The 17,420-nt window shown below is 42.2% G+C and overlaps 2 protein-coding genes and 1 long non-coding RNA gene across 6 annotated transcripts; 2 read left to right on the top strand and 1 right to left on the bottom strand.

Annotated features, from left to right (window-relative positions):
• Positions 1-861: 861 nt before the first annotated feature.
• On the top strand, positions 862-11,620 carry mtf1 (metal-regulatory transcription factor 1). 4 transcript variants are annotated; one of them, XM_057340568.1, is made up of 12 exons: positions 862-951; positions 1,386-1,430; positions 2,065-2,557; positions 4,148-4,386; positions 4,485-4,616; positions 4,689-4,762; positions 6,578-6,711; positions 6,795-6,869; positions 6,946-7,042; positions 7,729-8,177; positions 8,788-8,845; positions 8,925-11,620. In XM_057340568.1, exons 2-12 carry the CDS (start codon positions 1,408-1,410, stop codon positions 9,272-9,274), a joined length of 2,124 nt encoding a protein of 707 aa, XP_057196551.1. In that variant the 5' UTR covers positions 862-951; positions 1,386-1,407; the 3' UTR covers positions 9,275-11,620. The 4 variants fall into 4 exon arrangements, with proteins under 4 accessions (XP_057196551.1, XP_057196550.1, XP_057196549.1 ...); XM_057340567.1 differs by having other exon boundaries at positions 4,461-4,616; positions 6,952-7,042; XM_057340566.1 differs by having other exon boundaries at positions 4,461-4,616.
• A 67-nt stretch (positions 11,621-11,687) lies between these two features.
• On the bottom strand, positions 11,688-12,176 carry LOC130557958 (uncharacterized). The gene is made up of 4 exons (XR_008963371.1): positions 12,149-12,176; positions 12,028-12,065; positions 11,837-11,953; positions 11,688-11,769 (listed from the first exon to the last, which is right to left on the bottom strand). It is a non-coding gene; the product is annotated as an uncharacterized LOC130557958 (long non-coding RNA).
• A 180-nt stretch (positions 12,177-12,356) lies between these two features.
• yrdc (yrdC N(6)-threonylcarbamoyltransferase domain containing) lies at positions 12,357-15,405 on the top strand. Its single transcript, XM_057340112.1, has 6 exons — positions 12,357-13,145; positions 13,517-13,712; positions 14,299-14,413; positions 14,488-14,607; positions 14,702-14,832; positions 14,956-15,405. The coding sequence occupies exons 1-6, from the start codon at positions 12,992-12,994 to the stop codon at positions 15,023-15,025; spliced, it is 786 nt and encodes a 261-aa protein (XP_057196095.1). The 5' UTR covers positions 12,357-12,991; the 3' UTR covers positions 15,026-15,405.
• Positions 15,406-17,420: the final 2,015 nt, after the last annotated feature.

Genomic DNA, 17,420 nt, shown 5'->3' with positions numbered 1-17,420 from the left:
CTAAGCATTTTTGTATTGTTTTATAGTACAAATATCTTACCATTCTTAAATCAAGATGCATTTTCTTGACCAGAAAAGTGACCTAAGATATTTAGTCTTGTTTTATGAAAGAAAATATAAGAATTAGGGAAATTTATGTTTAAAACAATCAAAAAAATCTGCCAATGGGGCGAGAAAAATAAACTTGAAGTACTCAAGAAAAAGCAAAACTAAATTCAAGTTTATTTTTAAATATCTTACCTCATTTTTCTTGTCAAGAAAATGTATCTCGATTTCACCCAAAAATGAAAATTCTGTCATCGTTTGCTCACCCTCATGTCATTTCATACCTGTATAATTATTAAAGATATTTGGAAGAATGTTAGCAATTTTCAATTCTGTGACATCGTTGACTGCCATAGAACGGTTTGTGTTCCTAAATTCTTCAAAACATCTCACTTTTTGTTCAACAGAACAAACAAAATATACAATAGTTTTTTCCTAGTATGGTAGTGGATGATGTCACAGAACTGAAAATTTCTCACGTTCTTACAAATATCTTTCTGTGTGTTTAACAGAACAAATAACTGTATAAGGGTTTGAAACAACCTGAGGGTGAGTAAATGATGACAGAAATGTCGTTTTGAGTGAACTGTCCCTTTAAGGAGATATTTTACTAGAGAACGAGACGAAAATGCTTAGTAAGAATGTCGTGTTTTTGCAGTGCATTTTCTCAAATTCTGAAAATGCAGAAAAAGATTTCAGTGTAGTCGTAGTAAATGTACTGTATACAACATTTTGTAACCTCACACAAACCTGAATTTGTACGACTTCTGTAGAATGACCCTTAACTTTCCATCAGTGTAACACACCGAACACTGATCTGGAGTCAGTTCTGTCGTCCATGATGGCGCCGCTGGGTAGCTATGAAGACACACCATTACAAAGGACCCTGGCATCTTTATAACGCGGGTAAATGAACACGAAATGATTTTCATCTTGCCCATTTAATGGTGTAAGAGCGTATTGGAGTCGTTGATGTATTTAAACGGCCTGTATTTGTTTTATTCCTATCTTCATGCTAACGGGTTAATCTGTTAGCACGCATCCACCCTACAGAACATTTCACAGTTTTAACTTCTCACATTCACGCTACTCGGAGTATATTCAAGTTCAACGAATGTTCAAGAACAGACAAGACCTTTTCGTGCAGCGACAGTGTTTGATGTGGCTAATAAACTCATGTCAATGATGTGCTAATGTAGCTAACGCTGTCATTGAAGTGACTCTATTTAGCCTGTTAGCCTGTCGATCTACTCTTAACACATTGAACCCGTTGAAATGTGAAACGTGTTGTTGAATCGTTGAAGCCCATTTGTGTTGTGGATGTGATTGACGTTTTACAGACAGACACAAGCAGATGAACCGATGACAGGAGCTTCGCTACACAGGTGAGCTAACATCAGTTAGCATGTCTGACAGGACTCTCTCACTGCGTGTTTTCATGTCATTCATTTCGTAAATGTCACTGTGTCATGAGATGTAATATCTGCAGCGTGTTGTTAGTCGTGTGCGTTTGTCTGTTTAGATCCATAAAAATGATGTTTTTGCTTGATAACTGTCAGTAATGTCAACGAAACTTCTAGAAAGTGTCCAAAATCATGACAGAACACACGCGAGTCGTATGTTTTATCGCTTCGAATCGTAACGTTGACTTGATGAATTCCTTTAAGCGTTAGAAACATTGTCCGTGTTTCAAAACCCAGTGAGCTGCCTGTGTGTGTGTGTGTGTGTGTGTGTGTGTGTGTGTGTGTGTGTGTGAGTGAGTGTGTGAGTGGTTGTTTGAAGCTAGTGGGCACTAACTGGGCACGTGGCCTTAGGCAGCAGGGTGTGTTGATGTCAGCTTATGTTTATTGTGACTTGTTTTGGTATAGTTACTGTAACACTGGACAAAAGTAGTGTTCCTGCCTTGTCCTAGTTTCTCATCACACCACTCGCAGCACGCACGTGTGTTGTTAATAATGATTCAATATTTGTAACAAATGTTGTTTCGTCTTTTTGACCAACTCTTTAACCATGTTACAGCCGAAAGAATAGCAAGCGTGTGGACACAACCCCAGGAGCAAGGTCGTCCGTCAGGATCATGGGAGAGAATGGCCCTCTCACAGAGGCAGTCATGCTCTTTGAAGACGTGGACAGACTGAGCGGAGAGGACGAGGACGAGGATAAGATCGCTCATTTCCACAAGGATGACGGCATAATATCTGGCCCCTCGTCCTCCACCGGTAGGGTCTATGATCGCACGACCGTGCTCATCGAGCAGGACCCCATCCGTCTGGACGAGGACGGCGAGGAGGACGAGATGGGTTTTCTGCCGGACGGAGAGGGGGACGGGGACGAGGGGTCCCTGGCCTTCATGGCTGACCCGGATGGCATGTCACAGGGCTACATTCATCACACCATCTCAGCGGACCAGATCCAGTTCATTATTAACCCCGGCTCCACCCCTATGCCCCGAAACATTGAGGGGGCCACACTGACGCTACACTCCGAGTGCCCGGAGACCAAGCTGAGAGAGGTGGGCTAGATATTCCTTTTCCTGCTGTATTTTAGGAAAGAAGAAAAAATAGACACTTTATTTTTGTGGCAGATTACGACTCGCCGTTTAGCTAAACTGAAATCCTTTTTGAAGCAGATTGATATTTTCAGGGTAATCTCAAATTCATGGCTCTGTCAGATGAAAACATGACTTGCTTGTTGACTGTCTGAGGTCTCAAATACACAGGATTACTGTGGTGATGTGTAAATGAGCAGCATTCTTAACACTATATGAATGTGACGTTTGCAAAGTAAAAAGAAACTGATGTACACCATCCACAAACACACACGTCGCACTGACTCTGCTCCATCAGGTTGCATTGATTCAATGCTTCTGAAACTCAACCAGTGAGGTTACAGCCCGAGCCCCACGGGACCAACACAGTTAGGGTCGGGCTTCGGGACAGTTTTCAAGTCCTAGTTAAAACACGGGCAGGGTATTGGCCTTTTTCACCTTGACATGCCCAATGGCCATCATCCGCACTCCCCCGCATGGCCGGATCACTTTACTGTCCGGACCGGAGCACGCTTACATTATTATGATGCGCCTGTTAAACAGGAGGTAAAGCGCACGACAGAATCATGTTCAGTGTGTGTTTTCAACTTTATGCGCGTGTTGTGCAGACCCACTTATGATATCAAAGAAACTCCAGAGCGATTAGCCAAAGATTTGTTATAAAACGGTAATTTCTGGTCCTTGATTCTGATTGGCTGAGCCGAGTTCTAAGCCGTTATAAAATACCCCGATTTATAACGGCTGACCGCATTACACAGACTACATATCACTCTGTTTACTTTATCTTATGAAACCTGGCTACGCATATGGAATGAGTGTTTCATAAAAGCAATAAGCCGTGTGAAGCAGTGGGTTACAGGGCATTTTATAACAGCTGAGAGGGTTTTAATGACTCCGCTTCACGTCGTGCCACAACGCCCTCAGATGATATAAAATGCACTGTAACCCACTGCTTCACACGGCTTATTGCTTTATTATTACACGGCTCGTGATTCCAGATAACAACCTCTCGAAACTAATAACACACGGTAACCCGGATGCAGCAAATCATTTTAACAGGGTTCTTTTGACAAATGAAATATAACATATATGACATTAGATGTGCAAATAATTAAACCAGATTGAATGTTCGTGACGTGTGAACGTCGTTTCTTACCTTAAAACCGAAAGTAAACGGCTTTTCCTCACGGAAGGTCTGCAATCGGTAAAAACGAGCTGGTCAAATATTTCAGATTCACATTTCATGTCCACTTTGTTTCTCATGTGGCAAGTAGACGTGTAATAAGCGGGATAATGTACAAGCAGCCGGCTTTCTGCCATAACCACCAGCTGCCTGTACATTACATTACATGTAGTCCTTTAACATGACCGCATTACAGGACCTCTTACTTAAGGCAGGTGATGCAGGGATAGCCAGACTTTGACAACAATCCCCCATCACTACAGGAGCAATGCAATAATCTGCTGAAAAAATGTCAGTCTATCTCTGTCGTGACATAAAGGTTATATGTTATCAGTGTGTGTGACACGGCTGTTTGTTTGTTTGTGTGTCAGGTGAAGCGCTATCAGTGCATGTTCGAGGGCTGCACGCGCACCTACAGCACAGCAGGAAACCTGCGCACGCATCAGAAGACGCACCGCGGTGAATACACCTTTGTGTGCAACCAGCAGGGCTGCGGCAAAGCCTTTCTCACCTCGTACAGCCTGAAGATCCACGTCCGTGTCCACACGAAAGAGAAACCCTTCGAGTGTGACGTTCAGGGCTGCGAGAAAGCCTTCAACACACTGTACAGGTGAGCAGCACACATCAGCGGACTGCTCTAGTGCTTCTGTCAGCCCGTGTTTATTCTGTGATACCTCACACGAGGTTTTGGCTTACTGTGTCCATCAGACTGAAAGCACACCAGAGGATCCACACTGGCAAGACGTTTAACTGTGAATCAGAGGGATGCACCAAATACTTCACCACGCTCAGCGACCTGAGGAAACACATCCGCACGCACACGGGAGAAAAGCCCTTCCGGTGAGCTTTCCTCACACACGTCTGACGTGCCTTGAACCTGCCAGTTTATTCACACGTGTCATGTGTTTCTAGATGTGACCATGATGGCTGCGGTAAAGCTTTCGCTGCTAGTCATCACCTGAAGACTCACGTACGGACACACACCGGTAAGAGAGAGAGAGCGAGAGAGAGAGAGAGAGAGAGAGAGAGAGAGCTGCGAGTCAACGCTGAGCAGCTGTTTCTTAAGAAAAACACAACACTTCAACAAAAATCCCAGATCATGAACTGCAGGGCTGTACGTTCACTTGTTTGTACGTTCACAGAGGCTTCAAGTTTTGGAGCACAGGCCAAACAAGTATAAAACGTGTGCAGTTCATCACAGGAATGACACTAATATTAGGGCCATATCATTTTTAGTTTACCTAAATTTGTTTCAATTTTTCTAAGTTTGTGATTTTCATTTTTACTATGCAATAGTGGTATATTTGTCCACTTAAATTACTGTAGTATGCTATAGTGTTATTTACTATAATAAATTGCAGTAAAATTCCTAGATACTATGAACCTTACTATAGTATACTACAGTTTATCAATTTAGCACTACAGTTTTCTCTAGCAAATACTACAGTATTTTTTTCATCTGAGTGTTCAGGTTAACAGGACTTTTATTTTGACGGGTCGTCCGGAAGACGCTTGAGTTTTAGTGTGTATTTGACGATAGCTTTGAAGTGCTCATGAAATAAACTCTCAGAGCAACTCTGGAGATGAAGTTCATGTGTTCATATCCTCATACAGTGCAGACGCAGATAAATCCTCGAGCGTCACGCGTAGGGTGACCACCACCCAACACACCAAATGAAGCCTGTTTAACTGTGTAGTTCATTCACTCAGACATGCAGAACAGCCAGATAACATATTAAAAAAACAGGATTCCGTGTCCGCATCTAGTTATAGGCACTTAATACAGCTGGAAAACCAACAATGTCACAAAAAAACGAGCACAATGAGAAACGCACTTCACACAAACACGCGGCTCTGTTTAAATCACCTGACCAACTGTATGGCATGCGTGCTACACTGGCTCATTTACTCTCAGCACTGTACTGCCCCTGCTTTGCTGAACTGTGCAGGACAGTAGCGCTCCAGGAGCGGCCATTTACATTTTCTTCAGCAAATATAGAAATTCTCCTGCAAACTAAAGAGTTCATTGCACTTTTTTGCAAAGGCATAATTGCATTTCACTATTAAAAATTGTTGTTAGAAACATATACAATATTTGTATTGTTTAAAAACATTATGTAAGGTAATAGTCCTTTTTACCTGTAGGAGGTTGAAAAGTTGCACACACAGGTTTGAAGTCTGGACTGAAATATGAATATGGAAACACTGCTAATCTTCTCCAGTAGATATAAAGTGCTGTAAGAAAAAAAACATGGAAAATAAGTAAGGGATAATCCACAGCTAGCCGTGCGTTAACGGGTTTTAATGCACGACGTGGAGGCCAAGAACCACCCGATGTGAAGCGGAAAATCCTTTAATGCACGGCTAGCTGTGGATTATCCCGTTTATACCATGGTCATTTGCCAAGTTAAAGCTGTTATTGATGTTTACAGTGAAATTTTAGAGCAAACTGGTGAAAATTACAGTGATTTTGTCTTACTGGAGCTACCTGTGCGTTAAAGGGTTTTAATGCACACCATCCAGCCAATCAGAATCCAGTATTCAAAAAGACCATGGTATAATTCTAGAATATAATACAAGTAAAGACCGTATTCTGTGTTTGAATACAGGGGTCATCAGTAAACCGCTAGCATCTTGTTAGTGGGTTTTTCAAAGTTGCTCAAAACTAGGAGAGACGTACACTGTTTGTTTATTTCACATTAGCTCGATGTCTCTGTTGATATATCACGCCACTCAGGGTAGTTTTGAAGCAATGAAGACACTTGCTCTAATACCAGCTCATCTGTCTCTGTGTGTTCCAGGAGAGAAGCCGTTTCTCTGTACGAGCGATGGCTGTGAGAAGACGTTCAGCTCTCCGTACAGTCTGAAGAGTCACATTCGTGGTCATGATAAAGGTCCAGCGTTCACAGTGAGCAGCACTCATCCGCTGTCAGAGGTATGCGGCGCCATCACCTCAGGCTTTTCATTGGCTGGACGGCAGGACTCGAGTGATGCTGTTGCTCTTTTTTCACATTACAGGACGCGAGTCATTCGCTGTGCCTCAGTGATCTGAGCCTCATCTCCACAGACTCTGAGCTCCAGGACAACCACAGCGTAAGTGTCTCTTTTCTTTACGAACACCTCAGCTCAAGTGTGTCCCGCTCATCTCAGCAAACGCTTCATGTTTCAGTCGCAGGGTTTGGATCTGAACAGCGTCACTCCCATAAGGATCTTTGAGCTGATGTTCCAGAGTCCTGAAAACAGCCAAGACGACCCAAAGACCAGCGGTGAGTACTTCAACTCCACCAGGATTATTATTCAGGACGATGGCGATTGATGAACCTTCAATGAGCACTTTTATGCCACTCTGCTTCAGAGACTTTTATACGGTGATAGTTTTGTGCAATAAACAGAGATAGATAGTAGTATTTTTACTCAGGTCAGTTGAGACTTGGGGAAAATCATTTTCTTCAATGAAATGTTGGAATTTTAGTCGATTTTTTGAATAAAAGATCAAAAAGAGAAACAGTGCAGATTGATTTTTACAGCCTTATTTGCTCATATTTACCAAGGGTGCTAATAATAGTGGAGGGCACTGTATCATGCTCTAGTATTTCATAAACACGTTAAATGTGTTTTTTTACCTTTTATACAGTACCTAAGTACATTAAAAATCCAGTCTTTGTTGACTTTGAAAATAAAAACACTTAATTAAAAAAATGTGATTTTAAAGTAATCAAGGATTAAAATGTTAACACACAAAAAAAATATTTACGAAATGTAGTGGAGTAAAAAGTATGATATGCTGTATAATGTAAGAAAATACTAGAACTTGTTATTTATTGGAAAGTTTGCCAAAGGATGAATGGTAATCCAAAAAATCATTATTAGATCAGTCGACAATAAAAATCATTGTTAGTTGCCACCTCAACGTCCTGTACATCAGTGTGATTTTGAGCCTCTGTTCCTGCAGATAACCTCGTGGAGTCTTTTGGTCTCGAGTCATCGCCTCAGTCAGCCGTCTCGGACGCGTCCACACACTTCCCTCAGTCCACTTCATCAGCCTCATCCTGTTCCATCCCAGCTCCTGTTTTAGAGGCTCAAGCTCCGCCCACGACATGCCCCTCTGTGCCGGCCCCTCCCACTGCTGCCAGCAGCTCATTATTGACCACTCCTTTCCCCTCTGCCCCACCCACTTCATCACACTCACCAGAAGTGCCCACCCCATCGATACCCTCAGTGGGCCAGCACTACACGGCCGCGCCGGCGGTGACTACAGAGGCGGCGCCTTTGCCTCCTGCACCTCCCACCATAACCCTCTCGCCCACTCTCGGCCTGCAGCCAAACATCGTCATGTCCGATCACAACCTGCAGTGGATCCTCAGCAGCGCCAGAGGCACACAGCAAAATCCTGATCAACAGGTCAGCTCATGTGTGTTATAAAATAACAGCTCCAGCTTTAGTGCGAGTGATGCTACAGGAAATCTGAGGAGTTTCCAAGCAGAAAAGTTTGTAGTTTGTAAGAGCACTGGGCCCGTCTTCACCAAACATCTTAAAGCAACACTATAGAACTTTTGCTCACGGCTGCCCCATGTGGTTGATAAGCGCAATTGTCTGTTAGCAGTATCGTGATAATGCCGCTGTAAAAGCTTCCCTGTGGGCAGCGCACTACACGTGATTTTGTTTTAGTTTGGAAACTCTTCCACAGGCAGGGGATGGGCGGGGCTGTGTGTACCGACCCCAACACAGACCTTACAGAGTGTGCTTGTAGCCCCTATGAGACTGCTCAGGTAGCAGCGGCAGTAGAGTACGTCCAGTTAAGAGTCGTTCTACCACTGAAGTCATTTTGGAGGCAATAGTTCAAGGTTGAAAAACTACATAGTGTTGCTTTAAGGCTAAAAGTATTTTATTTTCCGGGTTGGGGCTCATTTAACACATTGTGCTGATAGATGTGGGAGAAGCATAGATTTCTGTGATCTGTTATGTGGGTTTGTTCCGATACTGAGTGAAGTGTGTTGGCTTTCATTTTCAGGGCCCAAAAGTGGAGAAGGTCTTTTTTACGACAGCCATACCGGTCGGTGGACATCCTGGTAAGACCACCTCTAACTCGTGTTCTCAGATCACGGTCATATGTGATGTGAAAATGTCTGTGTTTGTTCGGTGTCTCAGGGAGCGCGGTGCAGCAGATCGGTCTGAGTCTGCCGGTTATCATCATAAAGCAGGAGGAGTCGTGTCAGTGTCATTGTGCCTGCAGAGACTCGGCTAAAGACAAGAGCACATCACCTCCCCCTGCTCCTGCTCCTGCTCCACCTCCTCCTCCACCAACCCTCCCTCAGACTCCTCCCTTGTGCTGCCCATCAACGAAGAAGCCCGTCGAAGCCTCCGCGCCGGCGACCGATGGCATGGCCAGCATAGATGTGTCGGACCTGCTCAGTCCGGTAACAACCCAAAACATTGAGGTGCTGCTGATGGTCGCCGACGAGCTCTCCAACAGCGCCACCCAGAGTACTCCGAGCTAGGCCCTGCCGTGTACGGATGGGTAGCTCTGTCATCCGTGTGTTCTGGTGCACTTTTGAAGCGAGGGCAGTCGGATGTAAAGAGGTTTCTACACTCGCTGCATTGAGCCTCAGGAGAGTTCAACGAGCCCTCGTGTGGTGTGGAGGTATTCAAAGGTTTTGGAAGGGTTGCAGATGTGCACAGGAGATGAGCGATCCTCCAAAACAAAGCCTACTTTAGTTTATACCTTGAAACCCATGAGATTGATGTGAGAATGTACTGCACATGTGTATATCTGAGACTTCATCACAGCACATTCACCTGTTTTATGATGTGTAATTTATTAGAAAGGCTGCAGTCGTTGACTCGTGGTGATGTGATTTCGGAAGTTCCTTGACCTTTACTTGCCTTTTAAATGTAATTCCGAGGTTTGTTTGGCTGCCTATAACTTAGTATTTAATTTGATATATGTTAATTTATTGAAAGACGTAATTGTTAGATAAGTGTAGCTCCCCCGTCACTAAATGTCGAACACTTATTTCTCTCCTAACTCGAGTTGATATTCTTTAAGTGAAGCCAGAAAAGAACATACCTGAACGGTCTATATATGGACTTTGGAATTGTGACGTGATGTTTGGGACTGTCGAGCACGTTTACCCTCTTCCTGCCCCGTGGTTTTGAAATGATGTTTGACGCACTGAATTTAGATTTAGGTTTTGCTGATGATGGGCAGTTTTTGCATTTCGTTCTGGAGAATTGGGGGACCATAGAGGATCAGCGCGCTTGATGGTCCCATCACACTCGACAGCCAATCACTGACATCTTCCTCTGACCTCGCGGTTTCTCATTGGTTGTTACAAATCGGTATATTTCCTGCCTCTCATTGGCACATTCCTGCACTTTCTTTCTTTGGTCTTAAACCGGCGTGAGTGTGGCTGCGAGTCGCTCAGGGATACAGAGCCGTGCTTTATTATCATTTCGTGTGTCTGCTGCGTTCATTGGTTCCTAAAGCTGAACCCGCTTGACGTGCATTACCCAGCCACGCTTCAGCCGAACGCCGTGTCACCTCAGTCACGTGCCACTGCTGTACAGAGGTTTTAAAGAGCGGAACATCATGTAAATAATGGCTTTGAATTGTGACATGTTTTAAGCCTTTAGATTGTATTTGAATTTGTATTTTTGTACAGAAAGATGAGAAATCAGAGACTGACGCCCGTACACCTCTCATGCACTTCTGCTTCTTCACATGTATGTCATTTCCCACAGACAGACTGTTCACGTTAGACAAAACTTGCCTTACCCAGTCGTCCCTGGGTTCTTTCATGTCAATAATAATATGTGGCTTTCCACGTCATGTCATGAAACTTGACGTCTCTCCTTGTTGGACATTTGGCCTTATGTCCCGTGCCAAAAACAAATCCATTTTTTAAATTTACGGTACGTAAACGTCAGTAGGTCATCGTGCATCAAAATGTTTGGCTTTAGAATGACAGCCGAATTGAATATTGTCCACGGCGAGTGTGTGTACCCGAGCGGATGAACACTTCCTCTACAGTGGATCGTTAATGACGAAACAATACAAGGAAAAGATTGAACATTTACCCTAAAATTCACTTTAATGAAAATATGTAACTATGCAACATCATGGACCATTGAATACAGACAAGACAACGAAGCACTAGAAGCTGGACCTCCCTCCTCACATGTTCTCGTTTGTCAGTGGTCATTTTTAACCATATGCAAGCCATCACTAGAGAGAAAAGCTGACTTTGTGTACAAGCCTTTTCTTGTTGCCATCATAATCATTTTGCGCACACAGTTTTGTTGCTTCGACTCATTTTGCGATGTGAAGCTGGGCATTGCAATGGTCTTCGTTTTTGTCCCTGTTCAACTTATGCTGTAGGTTGTAATTCACGCCCCCCACTAACCCTTTTGGATTGATTGTAACTGGTAAAACACTCAGTTTTGATTTTCGCCTCCATTCCCGGCGCTCCACTTCTGTGCTGTAAACTCTTGCTGTTTCACCCGTCTCGTGCCGGCTGAAGGCATTGAACTGACGGGTTGCAGATTGTAGACATGCATTCCTTCACATGATGATATTTATTCCTGCTTCACACAGCAGAAGACGCTAAACATTTGAAGTAAATGAGTTTATGGATGAATGGAGTCTCACAAGCTTTGGAGGTTAAAGGGAGACTTCCACAAGAACTGCTTTTGTTACCCAAAGTGTGAGGAAACTGTACATGTAAAGATCTGTATTTTTAAAGAGAATGTGTAATATGGATTTCCCCCTCATATGCTTGTTTTGTATAAAGTATTATGGCAGAGTAATAACTTTTTGAATCAAAAAGCAATACAATACCAGTGAAATCCTGTCTGCTTTCTTGCATTATTACACATTTTGCTTGAATCAAACACATCAAGACTTTATTAACACACGTTCACATTGACATTATGATAAAAGAGAAACTTTTTAGTTATCCAGTCCTTGAAACGACACGTTTTCAAGTCCTCTTTCCTATGAAAATGCAGATATGAATGAGCAGTGTTTCTGACGCTAGATGGATTGAATATTATAACCTTACTTGAATGATTGTCTGAATGTGCAGAAGGTCATCGAGGATCATAGTGCAGAGTTCAATCTGCTGCTGTCCGTCAGCAATCCTCTCATCCAGCTGACTCGCAGAGATGCTCGAGGAACACTGCTTTAGCAATTAAACATCAATACAATCAAAGCACGACTTGACTAGAACCAATTCAATGAAAGCACATGTACCTCATCTGAGGGAAGGGCTTTTATATGGCTCTTCGCATCTGTATAAACGACAGAATGAAAACATGGAATATTTAACCGTGTGTTTTCCTGCTCAAGTAACTCGTTCCTTTCACTGTCTTACCGGCATTTAACTCCATGTTGGTTGGTTGTGCATTGGAAAAAAATACAGAAACCTTTTATAATAGCGTCCTTAATTATATTGATTAGTTATGGCGGTAATTATATCAATTATCTTTCGATGTTGATTGTGTTAATTATATATCAGTGTTAATTATTCGGTTGAGTGATGACGTAAGGAATACCGTTTCCGGGTCAAAGCATCTATTCATTTCAAGCGGGTCAACATCTTAACAGCGGGTCATGAGCACTGTTTACTCGCATCGCATATTTCATCGGATCATTTATGAACTCACAGTATACACTACAGTCTCCAGGCTTACGACAGAATCTTCGACATCAATATTTGAATAAATTATGAAAAATGAATCGCTGACTGGCCACGGGGAAATTTCGTAATGAAGATCAAGGTTAGGATCGCGGTTTTCCGATAGTTCTACGCCGCATAAAAGTCTACGAAAAAGCTTACATATCTTTCTTTTTTTAACCAAGAACAAGAGTTTTTGTTGCTCACTCCCTACGCTGCCTTGTTTTTATTTTAGGTAGACTCTCTTCTCAAATCTTTTTATTTAACTATTGAAAAATTTAACAGATTCATGAAACTAACGTACATTATCGGAACCTAATTACCAGCAACGTTTCAGTTTCCTTCTACCAGTTTCACTTGCACTTCCCAACATATTCATGTTAAAGTAGTTTATAAGAAAACGGTAACTGCGGTCTTATTTCTGAACTAAAGAATGCGCTGCAGAGACTTTTATTTTCTTACTTCCGTAACAGGACTGCTATTATGAAGTGTTGCTGCGAGTGTCAGACTGATTGAAAGCATGTTGCGTGTTAGCGCTTTATGAGTTTCTCTCGATTGATTTGTACGACCATCAGACGCTTACACGTCAACTCTTTCTCGTGTCGTAAGCCCTTGAATGAGAGTGTGGACATGTGTAAAGAGCTGAAGACGAGAGTCCTGCGGCTGTCAGACGACCTGAAGACGCACACACATGGTAATGTTACTCATGTATTACACATGTCATCGTAGCACAGAAAACTATTATCTCGAGTCCTAGTTTAGGTTCTGAGTCTGACAAGTCCCATCAACCAAACTGTAATGACTGCTAATGTACAGATCGGATGGTGTTTCTGTCGGACTATAGTATCCCGGTGGGGACCTAAACCTTATACACATGGGGACCAAAATTGAGGCAAAAAAGATTATAAATCGTACTGAACGATATATTTTTTTAATCTATAAATGCAAAAAGTTTTCTATGATCTTGGGAAAAAATATACTGTTACGCCTCTGGACTGTCCCCACGGAGATGGTAAACCAGACGTGTGTGTGTGTCGCGTGTTGTTTTGTTTCACGTGAACACAGATGGGGCGGAAGTGTTGAAGTGTACAGTGATGGCTCTGAAAGCTGGGCAGGTTGTGGCTGTGCCCACGGACACTATCTACGGTCTGGCCTGTGTGGCTCAGAACTCAGACGCCGTCCGGAGAGTTTATGACATCAAAGGCAGGAACGGAGACAAACCCTTGGCCATCTGTGTGGGTGAGATACAGGACATATACAGGTTTGTTAAAAACACTCCTTAGGCCTTATAGTGAGCACACTTACAAGAAACTGAGGACGTGACATGGCCAGCAGTCTTTCAGTGGTGCACCCATAAAGCGTTCAGACCGTTTCAGGCATCGCTTCAATGTCTAACGCCATCGTGTTGAAAAACAAAGCACACAGTTTCCAATCCGATGACACGAGCAGACTTGAATGAAAGAAAAACTGACTCAGCCCAGCTCAGCTGTTTTATTTCTACGGATAAATTCAATTTGAATTATTGCAAAGCAGCTATAGAGAAAATCCATTGTAGCACAAAGCAGTAGAGAGGAAAAACACAGGACGCTAGTTCTGACTGAGGTTCTTCTTATTCATGAAAGCATTAAAAACACATGAAACTGTGAACGCGTTCAGGCTTTGCTCATATTTGGGTAGAAAGTGAAACCAGCACCCTGTTGTCTCCGTTTAGAGATGGTGGTGAACGCCAGGTTGGTCGATATGTATGATGACATTTCCCCCTGAGAAAAGCTGTAGAGAGATCACCTGCTTTCATACTGTTGTGGACATGTATGTGTGACGCGTCTGACCGGTGACGGGGATTTCAGTTTCTGTAAGGTGTCTGTGAAGGAGGAGCTGTTGAGAGATCTGCTGCCCGGGCCTGTTACGCTGGTTCTGGAGAGATCCGCCGCCCTCAACAGGGATCTCAATCCTTTCACCAAGGTGAGCGTGTCGCTCTTCATCACATCTTATGCTTCATGGATGCATTTGTGTTTCATGATGATCTGGTCCTGTAGCTCATAGGGGTTCGTATCCCAGATCATCCGTTCATGAGACGCCTCTGTCAGATGTGCGCTGAACCACTCGCTCTCACCAGCGCTAACATCAGCTCGCACACCAGCACGCTCGCTGTGCACGTACGTACACGACAGCATCATAAACGCATGATCAACCCAGTGTTTCTGGAGTGCACGCTGTGAAAACTTGAATTTTCTTTGCTGGTTTCCGAAGGAGTTTGAGGACTTGTGGCCCAGTCTGGCCGTGGTGGTGGACGGCGGCCCAATTGCAGACAGAAGTCGTTTGGGTTCAACGGTAGTCGATCTGTCTGTGTGCGGCACATTCCGTATCATCAGACCTGGCTGGTGAGGAACACGCCCAATGAAAATGCTCGGACTCTTTCTGAATGTTGTGTGTAATCTATCTGAAATGGTTTTGTTGTAGTGTGGTGCAGAGGATTCACTGTGTAGAACATTTGTCTCTTGCAGCGCTCTCTCTGCTACGCTGAAGATACTCGAGGACAAGTATGGACTGCTGGAGGACTCCGTCAGTCATTGAGTTTGTGTAGAGACCAGCAGATGGGTCACAGATGTTTGGCTCTCTCTCTCTCCTGCGGTCAGCAGCACTGGGTGAATGCAGATGACGGAGATCTCATGGACTGGTGTCATGTTGGAGAAACGAAAGACTTTTACTGGATGCTGAACCCTGAGTTGCAGTACTACAGTACTAGAGTAGATTCACAGCCTGCTTTATTTCCATTTGAACTGGGTTTTTAATTTATTTCAAATTCATTGTATTTTGCTGAGGATCGGTCACTCTCTGGCAGAGCTGCATGTTTTTATAACAAGTGAATCTAAACTGGAGTCTGATGTAAAGAGGAACTTCTTGCTGTACTGAGTTACATATTTCTTATTTAACATAATAAAACTTTTACAAAACAGAAATATTCCTCATTATTTCATTATAGCAGGTTTTCTTAGTCAACTTTGCTTGGTAAGATATTGTTTGTTCTGGGATGGTAGCTGTGGAAATTGACAGTTGTTTTATGATACAGAATGGTGGTAAACAGGTCAGTGGCATGACCTACAGAGCATAGGCTGGATATGAACGTATAGGATGCATCTCAGTTACAATTACAAGAAGAAAAAGTTAAAGATGTTGAGGTCTCCAAGTGATAGAAAAGCTTTATAGATTTATTTGTCTCCATTATGTCTTTACCTAATGAATCCACGCAACTTACTTGTTAAGTTTTAAATGTGTTACAGTGTCACAAAAAACAAACATTTAAAGGAAGACGCAGCCTTTAGGTGAAATTAAAATGGTTTCATTTGATGTATTTGTCAGCAATTCAGTCATCTGTTTATTTAGAGTCCCATTAAAATCTTAGTTTTCTCAGTATCACTTTCTCAAGAAAAACATTGATACACATTGATCGATTGCTTTACAGTGCAAAAATGAAAAGCACTATAGAAAATTGAATTGAACTGAGAGCAGAAATCATTTGACATCATGTCATGTGTCCATACACTGAAAGAGCTTTAGACCAAATGAGTCTGTGGACAGCACAACACACGGTGAGATAAACACACAACTGCACATATACAGTCACTGAACGATAAAGAGATCATTCAACATTTTCATTTCAATCATTTCTAGATGTATTGTGTCCAGTCCAGTGTTTGATAAATGTAAACAAAATCAAACCTCGGGAGTGACACGAAGTCATCAAACAGCAATGTGAAAGACTGACAGCATGACAAGACATGAAACTGTGATCAAAATCCAGATTATCATATCAAAAATCATTCTGAAGTTTTCCTAAAAACATGTAGAATTGTATTGCTTAAGTCAATATGAACTTCTTTTCTTTGCAGTATTTGAGGTCTCGGGGCATCTTTTCTGTTATTTTCCCCGTAAAATGTAAAAACAGATTTTTTTTATATTAGATTTATATAGATTAAATTTTTACAGTTTATTTCTAAAATACTGCCAAAAACTGTAAAATTACAAAAAACAGCAAATTTACAAGAAAAACAGGAAAACAATTTATTAAAAATATCCTTATAGCCTGTAATTTAACAAGAAAAAACTGCTATTTTAATGTAGGCCTGCCTATATGTGGCTCAAGCTGACAGAAAATTGTTCATTTTCATTTTCTGCAAATAAATGCAAAGAGAAACTATATTTTATTTGGAATTTGGGAAAAAATATTGTTAGCAAAAATGACCATTTTAACTAAACGCATACCTAGAAATAGTCAGTTTTAAAACGAGAAAACCGGTCTCTGAAATGGTCTCTTAATGTTTTCCGTGGCTGTCCCCAGAGTAAAATGAACTCTGCTCAGAGAACATAGAGTTAAAGTAACTCTGAATCCCAGTTAAAGTTAAGGTGATTAATGAAGTGATGATTGAGCATTAGGGATGAACACCTGATGATAATGAACAGAATCACTGAAGCAAAGAGAAACTCAAGAACTACAACTGACTTCAGCCACAGCCTAGATGAAATCAACTGAAGATAAAAAAGCACATTAAATATCTCTAGATATGAAAGAAATCCACAAACAGCAGTAGCAGCTTCACTTATTACTAACCAGACATGCAGTCAGACCTCCACAGAAGCTCTTATTGAGAATTAACAGCCGTTTAGATGTTGATGGTTTATTCTAAACGTTTGGTCACCCTTATGGCGATCAGTTGTTCCTTTAGTTGGGCATAAAACATGTTTTTTGTTGCAAAGAAAGCCAGAAACAAAGATCTGGTGATGCAACTTTCTGAATTAAAAGTAGAATAGCTCACTAATGAATTGTGAAAACTAGGTTATAGATTATTGGTTTGGATGCAGTCTATCTGTGTATTTGTGTTCTTTCACTACTGTAAAGTAACGTCACTGGCTGCCAAATGTCTTGAGAGGCAAATATATGAATAAACTCTAGCAATAATTGCTCATTGTT

The sequence above is a fragment of the Triplophysa rosa genome, linkage group LG8 (genome assembly GCF_024868665.1).
Source record: "Triplophysa rosa linkage group LG8, Trosa_1v2, whole genome shotgun sequence".
NCBI lineage: Eukaryota > Metazoa > Chordata > Actinopteri > Cypriniformes > Nemacheilidae > Triplophysa > Triplophysa rosa.
This window is presented reverse-complemented; position numbering and strand designations above follow the sequence as displayed.

Excerpts from the sequence above, each read along its gene's own strand:
- mtf1 (XM_057340566.1), top strand. The coding sequence starts at position 1,408 with ATGACAGGAGCTTCGCTACACAG. Across the intron at positions 4,387-4,460 it reads GCCTTCAACACACTGTACAG|GTTTTGGCTTACTGTGTCCA; the intron begins GTGAGCAGCACA and ends ACCTCACACGAG. Across the intron at positions 6,870-6,945 it reads AGCTCCAGGACAACCACAGC|TCGCAGGGTTTGGATCTGAA; the intron begins GTAAGTGTCTCT and ends TTCATGTTTCAG.
- yrdc (XM_057340112.1), top strand. The coding sequence starts at position 12,992 with ATGAGTTTCTCTCGATTGATTTGTACGACCATCAGACGCTTACACGTC. Across the intron at positions 13,146-13,516 it reads CCTGAAGACGCACACACATG|ATGGGGCGGAAGTGTTGAAG; the intron begins GTAATGTTACTC and ends ACGTGAACACAG. Across the intron at positions 13,713-14,298 it reads GAGATACAGGACATATACAG|TTTCTGTAAGGTGTCTGTGA; the intron begins GTTTGTTAAAAA and ends CGGGGATTTCAG.